Genomic DNA, 24877 nt, shown 5'->3' on the forward strand with positions numbered 1-24877 from the left:
GGCAGACACCGCAGTCGGTGTATGAATGAGTGTGTGAATGGGTGACTGTGAGGCAAGTTGTAAAGCGCTTTGGATGGCCATGTGGTTTGTTGAAAGCGCTATATAAATGCAGTCCATTTACCATTTACCATATATAAGACAATACTGCAAAAATAGCTTACGGTCAAGCTGTTATATTCCTGTTATATATTTATTGTCCAACATTCCTAAGTTTTCTGCCATTAATATAATTTAATATATTGGTATTAGTTCAGTGTTTATAATGCTAACACTTATAAAGTTTTTGTGAAAAAAAGTAAAGACTTTAAAATAAAATCTGTAAAATAAACTGTTAAAGGGATTTAATGATCACTAGTGATGGTACCTTATTGTTGTCATCGTTCAGGCTGTATTTCAGTTTAATGTACTTTTTGTTTTTTAAACAAAGCTGCTGATATTTACCATAGCAACAGCTAGAATCTAGTGGAGTGCCATGTTACTTTCACTCCAGAATGGCAGAAGTGTAGGGTTGCTGCTGGGCTTTCACTTCTTGTCAGTATTGGTAAAACAGAGCCGTTGAGAAAGCTTTACTTCCGCAATTCTCAGTTCCTATGGAAGCCTATGTGAGTGTCTCAACTCTGTTTCTCAATGGCTGTGCCGTTAAAGACAAAGTTATGACAAAGTAGTATTTCCCAAAGCTTGCCTACGATTCTGCTCAAAAGAATCTACTTTTTCTTCACAAAAACATTACATACTTTAAGGGCATAGTATAATATGCGAATTGGGACACAGTATGACTTAACTGTTGTGGTGCGGCACGACACCCAACTGTCACATCCCACATGTGTTAGATTTTTTTTTTTTATTTATTTACATTTTAGCATTTAATTTTCCTTTAATTAATAAATATATTTTCATCAACACCTCATGAACCCCCCGAAACTCCTCGCGAACCTGATTCAAGTGGGCAAAGACCACTTATTTTCTCACAAAACAGCTGTCTCTTCCATCCATCGCAATATCACAAATTTCAGTAATAATCAGTCTAAAGCCGTCTACCAATGTACATTATTTTATATAGACAATTGTTTGTCAAAATGAGTAATTCACGCATGATTCATTTAGAAAACACACTTTTTAGAGCTTGGAACCTTGAAAAGGTTGCTAAATCTGTTTCGCCAGTAATACTGTTATTACAGTTTCAACTGAGGGTGCTCTTGCTTTTGTTTCAGGCTGCTTGCTTTATCCCCCTCCCACTCCCCTACATAGGGGCTTCCTAAACCTAAAATGTTCAACAAACACTTACAACAGAAAAAAAAAAAAACATTTATAAGCAGAAATTTGCTCTCTCTCTCTATCTATATGTCTCTCTCTCTCTCTCTCTCTCTCTCTCTCACACACACACACACACACACACGTTTTTGTGAAAAGTGGGGACATCCCATAGGCATAATGGTTTTTATACTGTACAAACTGTATATTCTATTGCCCTACACCTAAACCTAACCCTCACAGGAAACTTTGTGCATTTTTACTTTATCAAAAAAAAAAAAACTCATTCTGTATGATTTATAATCGTTTTGAAAAATGGGGACATGGGTTATGTCCTCCTAAGTCACCCTCTCCTTGTAATACCTGTGTCATACCCATGTCATTATACAGAGTTGTGTCCTGATATTTCACAAAAACAAGAACACACACACACACACACACACATACACATAGCTTGACATACATCCAAAGGGCAGTTTTTCACTATATGTCTACAGTTCCTTGGGCTTCCTAAATCTCCACCCCCCTGTTTGTACTTCTGAATATATACTGAACGCACATTCTGAATTCCAACATATTTAGGGCCCTACATACATAAATACATACTTTTTTCAGCATAGAAATGCTGGCTAACAAAGTGGGCAAACAGCTGCGTCACCCCACGTATTCTTTAACTGGATGGTTGGTGACCAAGTTCTTTAAATGGCACAATCAGATTTTGGAGGAGAATGCTGTGAAACTGTGCAACATACAACCCAACGACACTGTGCTGGAGCTCGGTCACGGGCCAGGCTTCGGTCTGCAGGCGGCAGCGCAGCTCCTCACGGCTCCGGAGGGGAAACTGCTTGGTGTGGATTACTCTCAGTACATGCATGAGATGGCCAGTCAGCGCATGAAGGAGCAGATCTCCAGAGGAAAGGCTGTGCTGTATTGCAGTGATTTGGTGGCAATGCCGATCGAGGAAAACACGGTTGACAAGGTGTTTCACTGCAACTGTTATTACTTCTGGCCGGATCTGAAAGCAGGAGCGCGAGCGATTCACAGAGTGATGAAACCAGGTGAGATCTCGAGAACTTGAGCGATTCAACAAAATGTCCCAACCAACATTTATGATATTGTATTTAGGACGGGGAAACGTAAAATAAATTTTACTGTCAAATATGCATGTATCTATTTATTTTTTGGACAAATGAACATCATCCAGTGTTGTTGGCAGTGGGTTCATGCATTCTTTTTTTATTTATTTATTTATTTTTAACTTATCATCAGCATAATAATTTGAGGAAAATTATGAATTGGAATTAGATTATTAGGGATCTGAATTGCATAAAAAAAAAAATATCCATACAACGTGGTCTCAGATTACTAGTCTTCTTTATTTTAACATTGGAAATTATTATTTTCTGCCCTTGTAGGTGGAAATATGGTTACAACTCTCAGACTAGACAGTGTCATCAAAGCTGCTAAATTGAAAGTGCTTACTGGAGACAAATGGCGTCCTGATGTCTACATGGAGGCACTTCAGTCCGCTGGATTCACAGATGTCCGAATGGAGAATAAAAGAGAGAAACTCACCACACTTCAAGCTATTTTTGCAACTGCTGTGAAATAAAATTCCTGTGTAATGTACTGATGTGCAATACACTATGTACCCTTACACTTTCTTAGGATTGTGTTGAATTCAGGATTGAAATAAAATGAATCCAAAATGAGTGTTGCTAGTGATTTACATTATATGCATGGATAAGTTTGTTTTAGAGAACATGTTTACTTTTCACATCCAACACAAATTAACCAAAATTCAGTAAAATAATGTATCCTAGAAACCTTACACAGAAAGTTTATTTGTATAGCACATTTCCTACACAATGGTAATTCAAAGTGCTTTGCATAAAAGAAAGTTAAATAAGCATGAAAAAAAACTTACAATAGTAAAACAAGGAATTTTTTTAAAAATGTGAAAATGATTTAAACATTGATTAAAAATGATTTTAAAACAGTTAAAATTAGAAAATGATTTTACATAATTACAGTGAATTTGTAAAATACAGTTCGGACATCACACAGTGCTCATTCAATAAATGTACAGCTAAACAGATGAGATTTAAGTCTAGATTTAAAAGTGGCTAATGTTTTAGCACATCTCTTCTGGAAGTTGATTCCAACTGCAAGTGGCATAGTAACAAAGTGGAATCCCCTTGTTTTGTGTGGACCTTTGGTATTTCTAACGGTCTTATAATTGGTGAGCATATCTGCAATGTATTTCGGTCCTAGGCTATTAAGTGATTTATAAACGAGTAAAAGTACTTTAAAATCAATCCTAAATGTAACTGGAAGCCAGTGTAAGGACCTGAGGACTGGTGTGATATGCTCAGATTTTCTGGTTCTAGTCAGTATCCTGGCAGCAGCGTTCTGGATGAGCTGCAGCTGTCTAATGGTCTTTTTGGGAATGCCAGTGAGGAGACCATTACAAAAGTCCACCCTGCTGGTAATAAAGCCATGAACAAGTTTCTCCAAGTCTTGACTGGAAACAAAACATCTAATTCTTGCAATGTTTTTAAAAATGATAGTATGCTGCTTTGACATGACTACTGAAACTAAGGTATGTCTCGAGATTCCTGACTTGATTTTTAGTTGATTTTTAGTAGTTTAGTTGACCCCCAGAGTCAAGGTATGCATTCACCTTGAAAACATCATCAGTTTTTTCCTTGAAGAACGTTCTGGCACATTCAACTATTAATTTCATCAATACATTGGCAGAGGGAGTCAATGGGGCTGTAGTCATTTGGCGATAAGGCTAGGTAAATCTGGGTATCATCAGCATAGCTGTGATAAGCAATTTGTTTCTTTCTCATTATTTGACTTAGTGGGAGCATATACAGGCTAAACAAGAGAGGTGCAAGAATTGAGCCTTCTGGGACTCTGCATGTTATGGAAGTCCACTTAGACGTATGCTCTCCTATACTAAGTTGTATACTATACTAAGCCTGACACAGTTTTCCAGTCTCTGTAGAAGTATGTTATGATCGACAGTGTCTAACGCAGCACTGATATTTTGCCAGAATCAGAATTTAAGCAAATATAATTTATTATATTAATGAGTGCTGTCCCTGTGCTGTGATGCGGTCGGAAACCAGATTGAAAATTGTCCAGGTATCCATTTAAGTTTAGGTACATGTTCAACTGATTAAAAACTACCTTTTCTAGAATTTTGAATATTTGATATTAGTCTATAATTGCTCAAAATGGTGTTATCAAGATTGCTCTTTTTCAGGAGGGGCTAAACAACAGTTTTCAAGGAGTTTGGAAATGTCCCAGAAAGAAGTGAGGCATTCACTACATGAGAAAAAAAATATGTGGGAAGTGTATTCAAAATAGCAGATTGACGATTTCAGGTGCTGCATTATTTCTTCCAAACTTTTGCTATAAATTGCTTCAAAATAGACATAGTATTGTAATGGTATACAATCTTCACAATCACGGGAAGGAGGAGGCGGGAACCAGCGGACATTCAAATGAAACTTTGAATAACAAAATAAACACAAACAAAACTAAAACACAAAATAAAATCCAGGCCTGGTTCCCAGACACACTGTCACTCAGCCCTTCACCAGTTGTGTGGACTCTTCTGCGTTGCCTGGCGGCGGCACTGGATGGCCCTCGGTTTAACGGTATAAAAACTCCATTATCATGGGAAGAAGGAGGCGGGAACTGGTGTTCAAAATCAAACTTTAATAATAAAATAAACAAAACAGTGTGACTGTCATGATTCCGCCTTCATGTCCTGACTTTCCTCTAGTCTTGAGGCAGGATCATGACAGACCCGTGTTTTGTGTAAAGGCCTTGTCTTTGGGCCATGTGCTTGTGTTGTCTCATTCCCTTGGCCCGCCCCCCTTGTTATACTCGTACCTGTGTCATACCCATGTCATTATACAGAGTTGTGTCCTGATATTTCACAAAAACAAGAACACACACACACACACACACACATACACATAGCTTGACATACATCCAAAGGGCAGTTTTTCACTATATGTCTACAGTTCCTTGGGCTTCCTAAATCTCCACCCCCCTTTTTGTACTTCTGAATATATACTGAACGCACATTCTGAATTCCAACATATTTAGGGCCCTACATACATAAATACATACTTTTTTCAGCATAGAAATGCTGGCTAACAAAGTGGGCAAACAGCTGCGTCACCCCACGTATTCTTTAACTGGATGGTTGGTGAGCAAGTTCTTTAAATGGCACAATCAGATTTTGGAGGAGAATGCTGTGAAACTGTGCAACATACAACCCAACGACACTGTGCTGGAGCTCGGTCACGGGCCAGGCTTCGGTCTGCAGGCGGCAGCGCAGCTCCTCACGGCTCCGGAGGGGAAACTGCTTGGTGTGGATTACTCTCAGTACATGCATGAGATGGCCAGTCAGCGCATGAAGGAGCAGATCTCCAGAGGAAAGGCTGTGCTGTATTGCAGTGATTTGGTGGCAATGCCGATCGAGGAAAACACGGTTGACAAGGTGTTTCACTGCAACTGTTATTACTTCTGGCCGGATCTGAAAGCAGGAGCGCGAGCGATTCACAGAGTGATGAAACCAGGTGAGATCTCGAGAACTTGAGCGATTCAACAAAATGTCCCAACCAACATTTATGATATTGTATTTAGGACGGGGAAACGTAAAATAAATTTTACTGTCAAATATGCATGTATCTATTTATTTTTTGGACAAATGAACATCATCCAGTGTTGTTGGCAGTGGGTTCATGCATTCTTTTTTTATTTATTTATTTATTTTTAACTTATCATCAGCATAATAATTTGAGGAAAATTATGAATTGGAATTAGATTATTAGGGATCTGAATTGCATAAAAAAAAAAATATCCATACAACGTGGTCTCAGATTACTAGTCTTCTTTATTTTAACATTGGAAATTATTATTTTCTGCCCTTGTAGGTGGAAATATGGTTACAACTCTCAGACTAGACAGTGTCATCAAAGCTGCTAAATTGAAAGTGCTTACTGGAGACAAATGGCGTCCTGATGTCTACATGGAGGCACTTCAGTCCGCTGGATTCACAGATGTCCGAATGGAGAATAAAAGAGAGAAACTCACCACACTTCAAGCTATTTTTGCAACTGCTGTGAAATAAAATTCCTGTGTAATGTACTGATGTGCAATACACTATGTACCCTTACACTTTCTTAGGATTGTGTTGAATTCAGGATTGAAATAAAATGAATCCAAAATGAGTGTTGCTAGTGATTTACATTATATGCATGGATAAGTTTGTTTTAGAGAACATGTTTACTTTTCACATCCAACACAAATTAACCAAAATTCAGTAAAATAATGTATCCTAGAAACCTTACACAGAAAGTTTATTTGTATAGCACATTTCCTACACAATGGTAATTCAAAGTGCTTTGCATAAAAGAAAGTTAAATAAGCATGAAAAAAAACTTACAATAGTAAAACAAGGAATTTTTTTAAAAATGTGAAAATGATTTAAACATTGATTAAAAATGATTTTAAAACAGTTAAAATTAGAAAATGATTTTACATAATTACAGTGAATTTGTAAAATACAGTTCGGACATCACACAGTGCTCATTCAATAAATGTACAGCTAAACAGATGAGATTTAAGTCTAGATTTAAAAGTGGCTAATGTTTTAGCACATCTCTTCTGGAAGTTGATTCCAACTGCAAGTGGCATAGTAACAAAGTGGAATCCCCTTGTTTTGTGTGGACCTTTGGTATTTCTAACGGTCTTATAATTGGTGAGCATATCTGCAATGTATTTCGGTCCTAGGCTATTAAGTGATTTATAAACGAGTAAAAGTACTTTAAAATCAATCCTAAATGTAACTGGAAGCCAGTGTAAGGACCTGAGGACTGGTGTGATATGCTCAGATTTTCTGGTTCTAGTCAGTATCCTGGCAGCAGCGTTCTGGATGAGCTGCAGCTGTCTAATGGTCTTTTTGGGAATGCCAGTGAGGAGACCATTACAAAAGTCCACCCTGCTGGTAATAAAGCCATGAACAAGTTTCTCCAAGTCTTGACTGGAAACAAAACATCTAATTCTTGCAATGTTTTTAAAAATGATAGTATGCTGCTTTGACATGACTACTGAAACTAAGGTATGTCTCGAGATTCCTGACTTGATTTTTAGTTGATTTTTAGTAGTTTAGTTGACCCCCAGAGTCAAGGTATGCATTCACCTTGAAAACATCATCAGTTTTTTCCTTGAAGAACGTTCTGGCACATTCAACTATTAATTTCATCAATACATTGGCAGAGGGAGTCAATGGGGCTGTAGTCATTTGGCGATAAGGCTAGGTAAATCTGGGTATCATCAGCATAGCTGTGATAAGCAATTTGTTTCTTTCTCATTATTTGACTTAGTGGGAGCATATACAGGCTAAACAAGAGAGGTGCAAGAATTGAGCCTTCTGGGACTCTGCATGTTATGGAAGTCCACTTAGACGTATGCTCTCCTATACTAAGTTGTATACTATACTAAGCCTGACACAGTTTTCCAGTCTCTGTAGAAGTATGTTATGATCGACAGTGTCTAACGCAGCACTGATATTTTGCCAGAATCAGAATTTAAGCAAATATAATTTATTATATTAATGAGTGCTGTCCCTGTGCTGTGATGCGGTCGGAAACCAGATTGAAAATTGTCCAGGTATCCATTTAAGTTTAGGTACATGTTCAACTGATTAAAAACTACCTTTTCTAGAATTTTGAATATTTGATATTAGTCTATAATTGCTCAAAATGGTGTTATCAAGATTGCTCTTTTTCAGGAGGGGCTAAACAACAGTTTTCAAGGAGTTTGGAAATGTCCCAGAAAGAAGTGAGGCATTCACTACATGAGAAAAAAAATATGTGGGAAGTGTATTCAAAATAGCAGATTGACGATTTCAGGTGCTGCATTATTTCTTCCAAACTTTTGCTATAAATTGCTTCAAAATAGACATAGTATTGTAATGGTATACAATCTTCACAATCACGGGAAGGAGGAGGCGGGAACCAGCGGACATTCAAATGAAACTTTGAATAACAAAATAAACACAAACAAAACTAAAACACAAAATAAAATCCAGGCCTGGTTCCCAGACACACTGTCACTCAGCCCTTCACCAGTTGTGTGGACTCTTCTGCGTTGCCTGGCGGCGGCACTGGATGGCCCTCGGTTTAACGGTATAAAAACTCCATTATCATGGGAAGAAGGAGGCGGGAACTGGTGTTCAAAATCAAACTTTAATAATAAAATAAACAAAACAGTGTGACTGTCATGATTCCGCCTTCATGTCCTGACTTTCCTCTAGTCTTGAGGCAGGATCATGACAGACCCGTGTTTTGTGTAAAGGCCTTGTCTTTGGGCCATGTGCTTGTGTTGTCTCATTCCCTTGGCCCGCCCCCCTTGTTATACTCGTTTTGTTGTAATTGCCTTACCTGTGCCACCTGTTGTGTCTTGATTAGTCTTCTTATTTATATCCCCTAGTGTGCTCAGTCTTGTGCGGTTCATTGTTTCTATATTGTGATTGTTTCTACATGGTTCCTGTGATTGTTACCTAGTGAGATTTTGTATCATTGTTACCCCTTGAAGAAGTCATTGTATTACCCGTGAGTTTTTGTTTGTAGTTAGTGTTCTAGTGTTTAGAGTCTTTGTTTATCTTGTCAACCCATTCTTGTTTAGTCATTTAGTCTCTGCCCTAGTCATTGATTTCCCCCTTGTGGGTTTTGTTTTCCCCTTTTTGTCTTTAATAAACCGTTGTGTTGTACTTCCTGTCTGCAATTGAGTTCATCCCAACCCCCCACATGACAGAATGAACCGCCAAACAAGGAGCTCAGCAGACAGGATGTCCACCGAGCTTCAACAACAGTTGGAGTTCCGTAGGCAATGCTGGTTGCCATCCCCCACTGACAAGAGGAGTGTCACCCTCCCAGTCTATGCCCGGCTTTTTGGAGTTTCTCCCAGGAGGAGCCGCAGGTTTCCCCCTCAAGGTCCCCACCATCTGCCCAGCTGCCAGTGATCCCAGAGGGTCGTCTCCTGGCTGTTACAACACTGGGGGATCAGGCAAATCCCTCACCAAATCCTGAGGCACCTCCCACACCCATCAGTCTCCCCAAGAAGCGAGGGAGACGGTTCTCGTGGGAGTCTGCATCGGAGTCCTCAGCGATTGAGTCAGCCCTGCCTGAGACCGAACTTCCTCAACCAGTCTCAGACCCAGCTGTGACCTCTGCACCACGGCCAAGGAGAAAGAGGAGGAAGAAGGGGTCTTCCGGTCCTGCGCTTCTGTCTCCTCCTGAGTCGGCGAGGCCTCCCGAACCAGCCGCGGTGAGCGCTGATCCCGAGCCAGCAGCGGTGAGCGCTGGCATCCCTGAGCCAGCAGCAGTGAGCGCTGGCGTCCCTGAGCCAGCAGCAGTGAGCGCTGGCGTCCCCGAGCCAGCAGCAGTGAACCTTGACCCCGAACCAGCGACTGAGAGAACTGTGTCCAAGTCAGCAGTCGTGAGGGCTGAGGAGAGAGCCGCGGCTGACTCTGCAGCAGAAGCGGTGTTGCAATCTGTCTCGGCTCGTAAAGAGATGCCTGTTGTCCTTGCTGCCAAGACTCTGTCTGATTATTTGTTTCGTCTAGTTCAGATTTTAGAAGTCCCTGCCAGTCCTGTCTTGTCCCCAGACCCTGTCCCCAGAGATCCCGAGCCAGCAGCAGTGAGCGCTGATCCCGAGCCAGCAGCAGTGAGCGCTGATCCTGAGCCAGCTGCAGTGAGTGCGGTTCCTGAGCCAGTTTCTGTCTCCACTGATGTTGTCCAGTGTCCAGTAGATGTTGTCCGGTGTCCTGTGATTTCTCCTGTCATGTCCTCTGATGTTGTCAGTTGTCCAGAGACCACTCCTCACCCTACACCACCCAGACCTGCCCGGACCCATCGTCGTCAGCCTTCGTCCCGTCCTCCTAAGACTCCTGCCCCACCCACCCACCCTAGACTTCCCCCCATGAACTTTGTTGTCCCGCCTCCTTCCCTTCCTTGTTTTTTTTTTTTTTTTTTGATGTGCCATCCTAACCCTGTTATAGTGTTTTCATGTTTTCCTTTATTGTTATTTGTCATGTCTTGTTGGTTTCTGTCTCTGTCTCAGTCAGTCATGTCCCGTGTTTGATGTTCCCTTGAGGAGCATCTGGAAGCCGCTCCTTAAGGGAGGGGTTCTGTCATGATTCTGCCTTCATGTCCTGACTTTCCTCTAGTCTTGAGGCAGGATCATGACAGACCCGTGTTTTGTGTACAAGCAAATGACCTTGTCTTTGGGCCATGTGCTTGTGTTGTCACGTTCCCTTGCCCCGCCCCCCTTGTTATCCTAGTTTTGTCGTGATTGCCTTACCTGTGCCACCTGTTGTGTCTTGATTAGTCTTCTTATTTATATCCCCTAGTGTGCTCTGTCTTGTGCGGTTCATTGTTTCCATATTGTGATTGTTTCTACATGGTTCCTGTGATTGTTACCTAGTGAGATTTTGTATCATTGTTACCCCTTGAAGAAGTCATTGTCTTACCCGTGAGTGTTTGTTTGTAGTTAGTGTTCTAGTGTTTAGAGTCTTTGTTTATCTTGTCAACCCAGTCTTGTTTAGTTATTTAGTCTCTGCCCTAGTCATTGTTTTCCCCCTTGTGGGTTTTGTTTTCCCGTTTTTGTCTTTAATAAACCGTTGTGTTGTACTTCCTGTCTGCAGTTGAGTACATCCAAACCCCCCGCATGACAGTGACAGCCCCTTGTGGATGACTGCATGCACAAATAAAAACCAAACACAAAATAAAATCCAGGCCCGGTCCTCTCTCATCCTTCACTGTCGTCGCTCCTCTTTTGTATCCTTCCGATCCCCTCCGTGGAACTTGAGACCGGTGAGTGGAGCAGGTGTTGCTCATTTCCCAATCAATCCACTGGCCTTGCTCCGTTCCCATGGCTCTCAGCCCTGCCCCTCTCGTCACATACACGCATCACCCCTCGCAGGCCGGGGGGTACTCCCGAGACTGCGCACTATGGTGACTGTGGGAACCTGGGGATAAGGACAGACAGACGAGGCGAGAGAAAAGGAGATGGAAGGATGAGGAGCGACAAAGACAAGAGAGGGGAGAGAGGAAAGCAAAATAAAACTTCTGGTTCCCAGACACACTGCCGCTTGGCCCTCCATCAGCTGTGTGAATTCTTCCAGGGTGCCTGGCGGCAGCACTGGATGGCCCTCGGTGGACGGCACGACACTCCTCCACCGCCCGGTAGATGGTGACGGCTCCTCAGGTTTCAGGCAGCAGGCTGGAGTCCCCCGTTCCCTGCTCCTCCCGATTTCTTCGTGGATTGCAGCAAGTTCCGGCCCCCTGGCGAATGGCGCCGACTCCTCTGCTTCCTCACAGAAGGCAGCCGCCCCTCCACATCACGGATGGCCGGCTTCAAGTTCGTCCATCCCTGGCAACACACTCCAGCCCACCGCCTTGAGCGTCCATGGTGGCAGACAGCTATACCCTGCTCGATGGCACCGCAGATTCACCTCAGAGGTGAGGGATCTTCGGCAGCGCATTCCTCCTTCCTCCTGGGTTTAGGCACCACTGTAATGGTATACAATCTTCACAATCACGGGAAGGAGGAGGCGGGAGCCGGCAAACATTCAAATTAAACTGTAATAACAAAATAAAAACAAACAGCGTGACAGCCCCTCGTGGACAACTGTCGCGCACAAATAAAAACCAAACACAAAATAAAACCCAGGTCTGGTCCTCTCTCGTCCTTCAATGTCATTGTTCCTCTTTTGTCTCCTTTCGATCTCCTCCGTGGGACTCGAGACCGGTGAGTGGAGCAGGTGTCACTCATTTCGCAATCACTCCACTGGTTTCGCTCCGTTCCCACGGCTCTCGGCCCCTCCTCACTCATCACAAGTATATTTTTGATACTGCGGCCAAATCTGTCTGACCTCTGCATTACTTGAGGATGTGCTAATCACCTTCCTGATATTGATGATCTTCTCAGAAAAGAAGGAAGCAAACTCATTGCATTTGCTGTCAGAGAGCATTTCACTGGGAATCTGACTTGGTGGTTGGGGTTGTCAGAGTGTTGTATAAGTTAATGTTTATAAGATTTGAGAAGAAACTCTGTCTAGCTGATTTAATACTGACACAATATCACAATCTAAAGACCTGTTCACACCGGGACTTATTTCATGCATGATATTCGCCGACGTTTAACACCTTGTGACTAACAAAGGGCGCCAATGTGAGTGCGCACACTGACGCGAAAAACGGCACGCGTAAAAGCGTATTTTTTTCAAAAACGCCTCGGGTTCGTTTTTTTGGTTTGACGCACGGCGTCAAAAACTATACGACCAATGAGATTGGCGATTTGCTCACGTGTCTGGTGCTTCTGAAGTTACAGTAAAACACAACTTGGGAGCACACATACGTAACGGCGAAGAAGATATAAACCAAGTAGTGTCTACACTGCCGGGAAGAAATATGATGAGAGAGATGCAAGGCAAGATGAATGGAGAGCTGCTGGTCTCGTAGGTGTCGGAACATAAAGAACGGTATGCCAAACGCGACAGCTATTACAAAAATCTTGATAAAAGAGAACTATTATGGAGTGGTATTGCACATTATGCAGTGGTATTCACTTAATTGTCTTTCATGTACATAGGCTTGTAACTTTTTCCTACAAACGTTTGACAATCGCCATCGTTTGTGTGCTGTAGTGGAGGAGGTAAAACAGAAATGGAAAAGCCTGCAAGATACATATACAAGAAAAAAGCGCGAAGATGATTGCCGAAGTGGACAGGCTGCTAAAAACAAGAAGCCATGGAAATTTATGAAGGTCATGGAGTTCCTTGCAACATCAACTGAATTTCGAAGGTATTACCATTAGAACATTACAATACATAGCTGTGTGAGCTCTACTATAATGCATTGACATTAAAGGGTTAGTTCGCCCAAAAATGAAAATTATGTCATTAATAACTCACCCATATGCTGTTCCAAACATGTAAGGCCTCCTTTTATCTTCGGAACACAGTTTAAGATATTTTAGATTTAGTCCGAGAGCTCTCAGTCCCTCCATTGAAGCTGTGTGTACGGTATACTGTCCATGTCCAGAAAGGCAAGAAAAACATAATCAAAGTAGTCCATGTTACATCAGAGGGTCCGTTGGAATTACATTTTGGTCCAAAAATGGCAAAAACAACGACTTTATTCAGCATTGTCTTCTCTTCCGTTTTTGTGTGAGAGAGAGTTCAAATCAAAGCAGCTGGATTTCCGGTTTGCGAACGAATCATTCAGTTCACCAAATCGAACTGAATCGTTTTAAACGGTTCGCATCTCTAATACGGATTAATCCACAAATGACTTAAGATGTTAACTTTTTTAATGTGGCTGACACTCCCTCTGAGTTCAAACAAACCAATATCCCGGAGTAATTGAAACTGCTGTGATGAACACCTAGCCGAGCCAGATAACGAACAATAGACTGACTCATTCACAAGTGAAGAACCGGTTGCATCGGTGTTCGGATCACCAGTAGTTCTTTCGGACAGTTCGATTCAATAAACCGGTTGAAGAAAACGGTTCACCAGTTCTTTTGCGCTCGACGTAATGGCGTCATTGGCGATGATTGCCCTTGATTCAAGCCTTCGGTTTACCCGCACCCATAACATTAGCACGCAATCAGTTCAGAATCAATCACCAAAATCACTTCAGACGCTCTGTGTGTCGGTCTGCTTCACGCTGGATCACACATGCGCAGTATCATCAGCTCCTCGGTTCACGAATCGGACACGTCTGAAAGAAACGGTTCTTCACTCGTGAACGAGTCAGTCTATTGTTCGTTATCTGGCTCGTCTCGGTGTTCATCACAGCAGTTCAGTCAGTGTACTGTTTGAGTACATGAATTACTCCGGGATATTGGTTTGTTTGAACTCAGAGGGAGTGTCAGCCACATTAAAAAAGTTAACAGCTTAAGTCAATTGTGGATTAATGCGTATTAGAGATGCGAACCGTTTAAAACGATTCAGTTCAATTTAGTGAACTGAATGATTCGTTCGCGAACCGGAAATCCGGAAAACCGCAATCCCTCTCTCACAGACACGGAAGAGAAGACTATGCTGAATAAAGTCGTTGTTTTTGCTATTTTTGAACCAAAATGTATTTTCGATGCTTCAAAAAATTCCAACGGACCCTCTGATGTCACATGGACTACTTTGATGATGTTTTTCTTACCTTTCTGTACATGGACAGTAGACCGTACACACAGCTTCAATGGAGGGACTGAGAGCTCTCGGACTAAATCTAAAATATCTTAAACTGTTTTCCGAAGATAAAAGGAGGCCTTCGATGTTTGGAACACCATAAGGGTGAGTTATTAATTACATAATTTTCATTTTTGGGCAAACTAACCCTTTAAACATTGATTAACATGATATCATTGCATGTTCCCTGTTCACCATGTGATCACACCTCTAGTTCAATATATTAGTTTATGTTCTGTGTATAGGTAACCTCTGCTGAAATTTTGTTGCCAGACATATGGTACATTAAAATTAGTATGAATCTAAACTAAATTAGTAATTAAACATTAAGCTCTGGATTATTTTGTCAAGATGGGTATGAAGTGTGGCATGGCCCGCAGTGTGAGTTATTGTTTCTGATGTAAACTGAATTTGTCTTTACAGTGTTCACCGCAATATTTATCCCGAAAATATGGATGAAGGGGTTGACCAAGTGGTTGACAGTGAAGAAGCACCAGCAAGCACGTCTCCAGGATCATCCTTCTCCAGCCCAACTGTGACAAGGTCTACTGTGAACAAAAGAAAACGGCCAGAGACAACAAACTTCTTGGACCGGTACCTCTTATTCAAAGAAGCCAGGGAAAGTGAGAAAGAGGAACACAGAAGAGAGAAAGAGGAGTGCAGAGAGCAACGAAATGATGAAAATTACTTTTTTGCTCTTGGCTTGATACTAGCACTTAGGAGATTGTCCCCAGCTGTACAGTCTTCGGTCAAATTAAAAATACATCAGCTGTTGCATGATGCTGGCGAATAACGCGCGCTGATATTCATCCCGGTGTGTACGGCCCTTAATATTTACTACTTACAGAACGCGTCTTCTGCATTGTGCTTGTGTTTGATATAGAGATTGATGGAGGTGCAAACACTCCATGAAAGAGCCATTTTCACTCTGGAAATCAACAGACCTGAGAGGTGAGACTATTACATGATCTCAACATCACTGTGCTGTTTTAATAAATTGATTTTTCGTATTCTTAAAGAAATAGTTCAGTCAAAAATACATTAAAAAATGTAGTCACCCTCAGGCAATTCAAGATGTAGTTTGTTTCTTCATCAGAACAGATTTGGAGAAATGTATAATTTCTCCAGTGAAAAAAAAAAAAATATGCACAGATCAAGAACCGTTTACAACACAAAAACAGTCCAAATCAAATATGTTGGTGGATTTTGGTGTGAGAGGACAACAGGGGATTATTTTTTATTTATTTTTTTCACTGTAGAAAGCGTTATTATGGATTATGGACTCGTATTTAGACCAGAATAAGTGTTTTGAAGTTTAAATTTCTTGATGGTTTTCTTGTAATGATACATTTCTCTAAATTGAATAAACAAACTAATCCACAACTTGAAAACCTTACTACATTTACAGCAAATTTAAATTTTTGTTAGAACTATAATTTTAATACTCCTCTCATGTTTGAAGGTATCCATTTGAGCCTCCAAAGATACATTTCCTGACACCCATCTATCACCCAAAAATGTATAATGCATGATGCATTTGTCTTGATGCTATGAAGCTGAAAAAAAAAAAAAAAAAAAAAAATCTATAAATATGGGATTCATTTTCTTTCTGCAAAATATAATTTATTATCATTTTTGTTTTTGAAGTATGGCATGCATTTGTGACCCTGGACCACCAAAACAGTCTTAAGTCACATGGGGTATATTTTTAGCAATAGCTAAACAAACATTATATGGGTCAAAATTATCTATTTTTCTTTTATGCCAAACATCATTAGGATATTAATTAAAGATCAATTTCCATGAAGATATGTTGTAGATTTCCTATTCTAATTATATCAAAACTACATTTTTTATTAGTAATATACATTGCTAAGAATGTATTTACACAACTTTAAAGGAGATTTTCTCAGCATTTAGATTTTTTTTTGCACCCTCAGATTCCAGATTTATTCAGCTTTCAGATGATGTATAAATCTCAGTTTGGAAAAATGTACACTTAGTGGTCCAGGGTCACATATGTGTTGTGATAGTCAGCTGTTACATGTTGATATTCATATGCATTTTGTTTCAAAGGGAGCTTGGAGTCCATTGGCTCAACATTTCTGTGCTTACCTCCATACAGTTAATGATGGCTGAAGCAAACCCAGACGACCCACTCATGGTTGATATAGTGAGTCTATAGTGATATAGTGAGATATAGTGAGATATAGCCCGTAATTACATTGGCTGAAACAGAGGCTTAAATTGGGTTTGGGATTAGCTGTTTGTTCAAAAAATGATTTCATTTTGTACCACTTTCACACTTCTGACTCTCAATTATGGAAAACTGTTTCTGCCACTGAATAAAAAATAAAAAAAAGTTAATTGTAACTTCTTATCTCACAATTCAGACATTTTTTTCTCACATTTGCATAATATAAACTCAATTGTGAGAAAACAATTATGCGTATTAAATAGGCTTTCTTCTCGCAATTGCAATTTAACTTTAATCTTAATTTTTACTCAGAATTTCATAATATAGACTTGAAATTGTGAGAAATAAAGCCATAATTGCAAAATAAAAAAGTACCAGTTACCTTTTCTCTTTTATTCAGTGGCAGAAATACGTTTTCGTTGTTATTGCTCTTACTCAACATTACTCTTGAAAATGAACAAGCTGACATACTTTCCATTCTCGGAATTTAAATACAACAAACCACTATATCAAGAGAAAGCAAAGAGATGGATGGCTGAACACCCAATCCAGAAGAACAAGGTAAAATGCATGCTTTTCTGGACTGTCATATATTTAAACTGTAGCAATAGCAAAGTCCAACAGTTCATAGATTGACATTACATACATCAGACACTAAAGGGAGCCAGTGTTCGTTCATCGCTTCACTCTGATGGCACTGTTTCTCTTCTCTCTTTTGTTTGAAGGGTTGTGTGGAGACAGAAGAAAAGACTCCTGAGATTAAAAATAAGAAAACTGCACACAAGAGAGAGGCTCTTATTGCACAGGAGAATTTAGCAAACCAAGAAAGTATGCATGCAGTAGGCTTATGTTTTACAAATGACTGATTTTAAGTTTGTTATACAAATCATTTCTGTTCTTTGCTCTGTTAGTTTCTTGTTTACAGCTGGTTACATGAATGTAATAAAATATATTTAAAATTGCCTCACATTTACATTATATAACTATTACACTGCTCTGTGGAATACTCAATCTGATTGGTCAGTTGCCACATTCTGAGGTATGCTATTCCAAGTCAGATAACAACAAAGTCGCTTTAAAGGCAAGTCGTGTTATTCGGCAGCCATCTTTGAAATGCCTCTAGGGCATGTGCAGCTCATTTACTTTGTATATGAATTTGAATCCATACTTGCCTATGTGAACCTTTTAAAATAAACTGGAATAAATACAAAACTGGAGTCAAACTAAAATTTTAATTTTTTCGCTCTGATCAGTGATTGTCTGTGCACAGCCTCTCTCTGGTCTGCTATACGGGAGCGCGCGCTCTTCCGGCAGACATGACCTAGGACCCATATAAGGAAATTCCGCTCCATCCAACATCACACAGAGCCATACTCGAAAAAAACTTTCAGAAACTTGTGACAAACCGGAAGGAGTATTTTTGGAACAGAAATACTCCTTCAAATGTACAACTTAATTTTTGAAACTTTGTCCATGTTTAGCATGGGAATCCAACTCTTTAACAGTGTAAAAAACTCAGTATGCATGAAATAGCATTTCACCACCCCTTTAAAGAATATTTCACAGATTATTCAAACGTGAGTTTTGAGCAGTGTAGAATAGGTTTGTTGTTTGTCATTTCTCTGATCACAAATGCAGACATGGTTTTATGTTTACGCAGCATGATATGCAACGCAAAAGACAGTATAGGTCATTATGATCTGAAATTATGTCCACCACTGGATGCAACAAATGCTTAGTTTGTAATGGGTTTTATTGGTTTTGTTTCCTCATGCTGGGAGTCAGCATCACAATGTGGTGAGGGGCATAACATTTCTGTCACATACTTGAGGTATTCAGCCAATCACAATGCACTGGATAGCTGGCCAATCAGCATACACTTCACTTTCCAGAACAATGAGCTTTGTAAAAATCAATGCGTTTCAGAAAGGGGGAGGCATAGAGGAGAAACAATAATGTACATTCCTGTGGCTCAGTTGTAGAGCATTGCATTAGCAGGGCAAAAGGTTGTGAGTTCAATTCCCAGGGAAGACATGTTAGGTAAAAATTGTTAGCCTGAATGCACTGTAAGTCGCTTTGGATAAAAGCATCTGCTAAATTCATTAATGTAATGAACATTATGTGGAAAATAAGTTTTCTTTTCTCCCCCCCCCCCCCTTAAACCGCATAAACACATTGCTTTACAACAAATACATTAAATAATGTTATTTTTAACAACCTCAAATGACCCCTTTAATACTTGATTTAAGGGACCATTTGGGAGCCTGATACAACTGGCAGAATGTAAAATTCTGGTAGATTTTATAAATAATAAAAGATGTTCCAGGTATTTGAGGTAGATAAATCACCTCAGTGGGGGCCTTTAGAATATATTACTGTATTTATTATTATAACTTTAAATCAGTGGATTCCTACGTTTTTACACAGTGTGTGGAATTTTTACACGGTCCCTTGGCAAAGGCAAGTAATAGCGCGTCGGAGCAGACATTATACTACTTCTACAATAAGCGTTTCATGGTTTTGATGTTTATACATTTGTTTTAGTTATATAAAAATAAACGTAAGTGTGCTGTTGCTCTCTGTTGTAAGACTGTCACGACCAGAAGAAAGTTTATATCGAAACCAAATCAAGCGAAAGCCTTTAACCCACTTATATTAAAAGGTAGGCCTACAGTACCTGCACCGTATGACATTACACCGAATTAAAACGGTATCTGGACCTTGCCTTGTTTCATATTCCACAGCTAGGTACGCAGTTGTAAATTTAACGCCTATTTTTCAGAAGTATTAAAAATATATTTTGAACGCACTTCTGTCAGTTCTTCTGAGGCTAAACTTTAAAGTATTAAATTAACTTTAATTTCGTCTGCAGTTTTGCTTATAATAGTTCCTTTTTTGCTTAGGTCAACTAATAGTTCCGCGTTTGTTTTGTTGTGTGCATAGAAATGCTGGCTAACAAAGTGGGCAAACAGCTGGGTCACCCCACGTATTCTTTAACTGGATGGTTGGTGAGCAAGTTCTTTAAATGGAACAATCAGATTTTGGAGGAGAATGCTGTGAAACTGTGCAACATACAACCCAACGACACTGTGCTGGAGCTCGGTCACGGGCCAGGCTTCGGTCTGCAGGCGGCAGCGCAGCTCCTCACGGCTCCGGAGGGGAAACTGCTTGGTGTGGATTACTCTCAGTACATGCATGAGATGGCCAGTCAGCGCATGAAGGAGCAGATCTCCAGAGGAAAGGCTGTGCTGTATTGCAGTGATTTGGTGGCAATGCCGATCGAGGAAAACACGGTTGACAAGGTGTTTCACTGCAACTGTTATTACTTCTGGCCGGATCTGAAAGCAGGAGCGCGAGCGATCCACAGAGTGATGAAACCAGGTGAGAACATAGACATCTGAACATATACATTTGTGAGATTATTCTATCTAAATAGTTCTGAGGTTAAATGAACGGTGTTCATTTTGATTTGTAAATACATTTTTAGTCTTTCACATTTTCATATTTTAAGCGAGAGTTCAAGCAGGCTGTGATTGCATTACAATTTTTTATATTGTGCTATATAAAAACTAGCCTAGATGTTTCGATTCATTTCTCTTAATAATAATGGAGGATTTATCACCATCCTGTACATGCTCCTAACTCTTCTAAATATGTTCACACTTACACTTTTAACATAAAAGTGCTTCACAATGCCAGAATAACCTTTTTTTTTTGTCTAAATGGTTCCATAAAGAATCTTTAACATCTGAAGAACCTTTCTGTTTCACATAATATCTTTTTTGTGGTGAAAGAAGATTATATATATAAAAAAGAGATAATTCTTTAAAAAACCTTTGACTGAATGGTTCTTTGTGGAACCAAAAATGGTTCTTCTATGGCATCGCTATATGAAGAACCTTTTAAGCACCTTTATTTTTATGAGTGTATAGCAATAAATTCACATTTTTCTTAAGGGAGGCATATTTGGCCATTTCAACCTAAATGAAGGCCTATCACAAATTAAAAATGCAGGCTCCAACTGTGGGCACAATGTACATATTTATGAGTAAAAGTAGGCCTATATGTGGGTTGGATAGATGTGATGTATTGTCCAGTATAATTGCAGTGAAACTTAATTAGGAAACATTAGTTGATACTCAAATAGAGTCATGTAGAAATTATTTAACAGCATGGAATAGAGATCTTATAGAAACTTTTTTGATTAGAAGCTAATGTGTGATCAATGTTACAAGGAAAAACACTTAGTCTTTATTTTGTGATCATTATTTTGTTAATTTTTTTTTTTTTTTTATAGAAATTAAGTCTTTTAAAGAATTCAGTGTTTGCCTTAAATGTGCCATAGAATGCAAAACTGTATTTCTTTTTTGCCATGGTTGAATTATAAAAGTGCTTTTCATGGAAATAACCATTGTTTCATCCATATCCTGCGTGCAAAAGACCAGTGAAAAAGAGGTGAATCCCAACATAATACAGACTGTGACATAACAGTCAGGATCATTAATCTTTACGCCCCCAGCGTTTGCATAGCGTACACCAGCCCATGTTGTAGACCACCTGGACCTCCACAGCCGAATCATCGATGCAGTGTTGCCAGATATTGCTATTAAAACAAACAAAAGCCAATACATAAATTAAAACAAACCACAATTATTTCAAATCTTTTGAAACTAAGGTAGTTTATAGATATCGATGACCCTGAACTGCGCCGTCATTAACTTTCTAAAGTCTCTAAAATAAGTGGAAAAGACAAGTCCAAAAATGCTTATATTATGACAGCCGAGACTGTACAACTCTTTCAAGCCTCGTTCACTCCACCAGCGTGACTCGCAGCGATCATGCTCATACCACAGACGATAAACATTCTTGCAAAATCTCTCAAAATCTGTATCTTCATCTGATACAGGCTCTAACATATAAGGTTGGATGCCTAATCTCTCCATCATTCACGCTGGTACAGGGGTGTCCAAAGTCGATCCTGGAGGGCCACTGTCCTGCAGAATTTAGCTTACCTCATCACACCTGCCTAGAAGTTTCTAGTATGCCTAATAAGATCTTGATTGGTTGTTTCTGGTGTGTTTAATACTCTGCAGGACAGTGGCCCTCCAGGAACAGAATTGGGCTCCTGCTCTAGTGCATATATTGTATAGCGGCATAACAGTATTTGATATAAAAAAACAATTGAATGAAAATTGGTGGTCCATCTTCTATACCCTCAAAGCATCCTAGGTGTATGTGTTTTTCTTCTTTTAGAATGATCCAATCGGGTGAGATTCATGCCGAAAGCGTGAGAGTTGGCAGCCCTGTGCAAAGTTAGTTTCACAAAGAAATTTACTTTATACATTTACAACAAAATCAGAGTGCAGACAGTTTAAACTTAAAATGTAAAATAATATAATAAATTCTGAATTCTATATAATATACAATTCTATAAAATAATATAAAAAATTCTGAATTACTAAATTATAATAGCCTATCTAAAATAATGTTGTTAGCTGATGCTAACTGGCTAGCTAAAAGCTACGGTGCTGACTTGAAGTAATTTTTTTATATAAGTCCAAATATTTTTATTCAACCAACTAGTTATAATGCATTTGATGGAAAAACAAAGCTTTTGATGTTCAGAACAGAGTAACTACAGTAATTGCCCATTGTTTTTACTCCACGGACTATGTTTGAGAAAATAAAATGTCATTCTGAAAATATATTTTTTCTTAAATGACACATACTCCCTGTCTACATGCTTTCATAAAACTGTGTATTTTCTATGAAACAAGTTTTAAAACATTTCTTTTTTCTTACTGCTGAAAATAAGATCATTTTAGATCCATTTTCTCTGAGGTCCATCACCAGTGCAAGTTTCAAGGTGAAAACTTCTACATCACTCAACATCAACGTAGTACATAGTTACAATTAAAACTTTATCTTGTGCTTATTTGGGGATAAACAGTAGGGAGGCCTTTCCCCCCACTCTACCGTAAGATTGAAAACAATGTGCAAATTATTTGTATTTATTTTCTGTTTCTCAGGTGGAACTATGGTCACAGCTCTCAGGCTTGATAGTGTTAAGAAAGTAGCCTCGAAGAACATGTTTAGCGGGGAGAGCTGGCGTCCTGAGGTCTACATGGAAACACTGCAGTCCTCCGGATTCACAGATGTCCGAATGGAGAATAAAAGAGAGAAACTCATCACATTTCAAGCTATTTTTGCCACTGCTGTGAAATGAATTCCTGTGTGATGTAATATATGCCATTTCTCACTTTAATGATTGAATCTGAATTAGATAAATCAAACAAGAGTAAATATTGCCAATGACTTTATATATTGTATCTACAGTATATGAGATGCAAACATTTCTGAAACAATAACAAAAATTACTTGCAAAACTATTGTTTTGACTAACATTAGGTATTATGAAAAAAAAAAAAAAAAAAATATATATATATATATATATACAGTATTGTTCAAAATAATAGCAGTACAATGTGACTAACCAGAATAATCAAGGTTTTTCGTATATTTTTTTATTGCTATATGGCAAACAAGTTACCAGTAGAAAGTACGCTGTTCTTCTGAACAATGTCTTGAACGACCCATTTTCCTCAGCTTTCAAATGCATGTTCAACAAGTGTTGGCTTCATCCTTAAATAGGGGCCACTTGATTCACACCTGTTTCTTCACAAAATTGATGACCTCAGTGATTGAATGCCACACTGCTATTTTTTTGAACACAACCCTTTCAACTAATTCAACTAATTGCCCAATTGCACAGCCTTAAGAGCGTGCATATCATGAATGCTGGGTCTCGTTTGTTTTCTGAGAATCTACTGAACCTACTGGTAACTTGTTTGCCACGTAACAATAAAAAAATATACTAAAAACCTTGATTATTCTGGTTAGTCACATTGTACTGCTATTATTTTGAACAATACTGTATATATATATTAAAAATTGTAGTTTCATGCAACAAAAGCCCTATATGAACAAAAGAGTAATAACATTTAGTGTGCAAATACTTTAAATAAAGTGCTTTTTACAGCTGTATTCTCTTTACATGGTAGCAGTTAAAATAACTATTGTAGCCTAAATCTCAACTTATAACATTAATGTAATTATATTAAATATAAAACAAGCTATTTGTCACTGCCAGGACATTAACGTTTTTATAGAAAATTACAGAAAAACAAGTTATAGTCAGAGTCCAGAGCCTCGATCATAACATTATAACAGGCATCTTCCTATTAGAGACCTGCACAATCACAGGACCCATCGCAGCAGAGAGTGGCGTGGCGTGGACAGGAGCACGGTTCAGTTGTATATAGATCAGTGAGTGTGAGCGCACGCTATCTTCTGATATGTGTTGCATGATTGCGTGAATATTTCTGAGCAGCAAAAGCTATAGATCTGTAAAGCAATGTATTGTGAGAGGGACGTGTGTTACTGCCTCCCATACGACTCAAAATAATAAACCACAAAGTTAACATAGATTTACTCCACTGTGTTGAGCGAGAGCACTTCTTCAGTAACTTCCTATTTCCAATCTATCAAGTCAAGATTACGAGCTCTTTCTTTTCTGTTAAAATAACAGTGGACAGTGGTTTGTGAATGTTGATGCTTAGCCTAAATAATTTGATCGGGAGCATTCTGTGACCCATGATTTGTCTGTATGTGTATTCAGAGCCAGTGAGCAATGGACTTGCATAATAATAAAAAACTGCATTATTGCACAATAAAATAATTGTTGGAGTTAATCACTTAATGCGTACATGTGTATATATAAGAAAGTAAACATTCAGGTTTGAGAAAATTATTACATAATTATAATTTTTACTTTACTATCACTTTGTATCAATTTAGCAAATCCTTGCTGAATAAAGTAGCCTATTATTTTCTTAAAAAAAAAAAAAGTATAAAAATGTACTGACCTCAAACAGTAAAACTGTAGTGTTTATTGTTACAATAGCTTTATATTTTAAATAAATGCTGTTCTTTTTATTCAAAAGATCCTGACGAAAGTGTCACAGGTTCCAAAAAAAAAATAAAATAAATAATAATAATAATAATAATAATAATAAAAATATATATATATTAAGCAGCCCAACAGTTTTCATCATTAATTACGAATAAGCATGTTAGAATGATTT

At 39.0% G+C, this 24877-nt stretch overlaps 1 protein-coding gene across 6 annotated transcripts; it reads left to right on the forward strand.

Moving 5' to 3' along the window:
* The first annotated feature begins 1854 nt into the window (after positions 1–1854).
* On the forward strand, positions 1855–24487 carry zgc:194242 (uncharacterized protein LOC100005854 homolog). Of its 6 annotated transcripts, none has more exons than XM_052595282.1 (3): positions 1855–2309; positions 22549–22599; positions 22763–24487. In XM_052595282.1, the coding sequence occupies exons 1-3, from the start codon at positions 1874–1876 to the stop codon at positions 22957–22959; spliced, it is 684 nt and encodes a 227-aa protein (XP_052451242.1). In that variant the 5' UTR covers positions 1855–1873; the 3' UTR covers positions 22960–24487. The 6 variants fall into 6 exon arrangements, with proteins under 6 accessions (XP_052451242.1, XP_052451245.1, XP_052451241.1 ...); XM_052595281.1 differs by lacking the exon at positions 1855–2309 and adding an exon at positions 5420–5855; XM_052595286.1 differs by lacking the exons at positions 1855–2309; positions 22549–22599 and adding exons at positions 19185–19481; positions 19677–20114.
* Positions 24488–24877: the final 390 nt, after the last annotated feature.

This window comes from Carassius gibelio, chromosome B23 (genome assembly GCF_023724105.1).
Source record: "Carassius gibelio isolate Cgi1373 ecotype wild population from Czech Republic chromosome B23, carGib1.2-hapl.c, whole genome shotgun sequence".
Classification (NCBI taxonomy): domain Eukaryota; kingdom Metazoa; phylum Chordata; class Actinopteri; order Cypriniformes; family Cyprinidae; genus Carassius; species Carassius gibelio.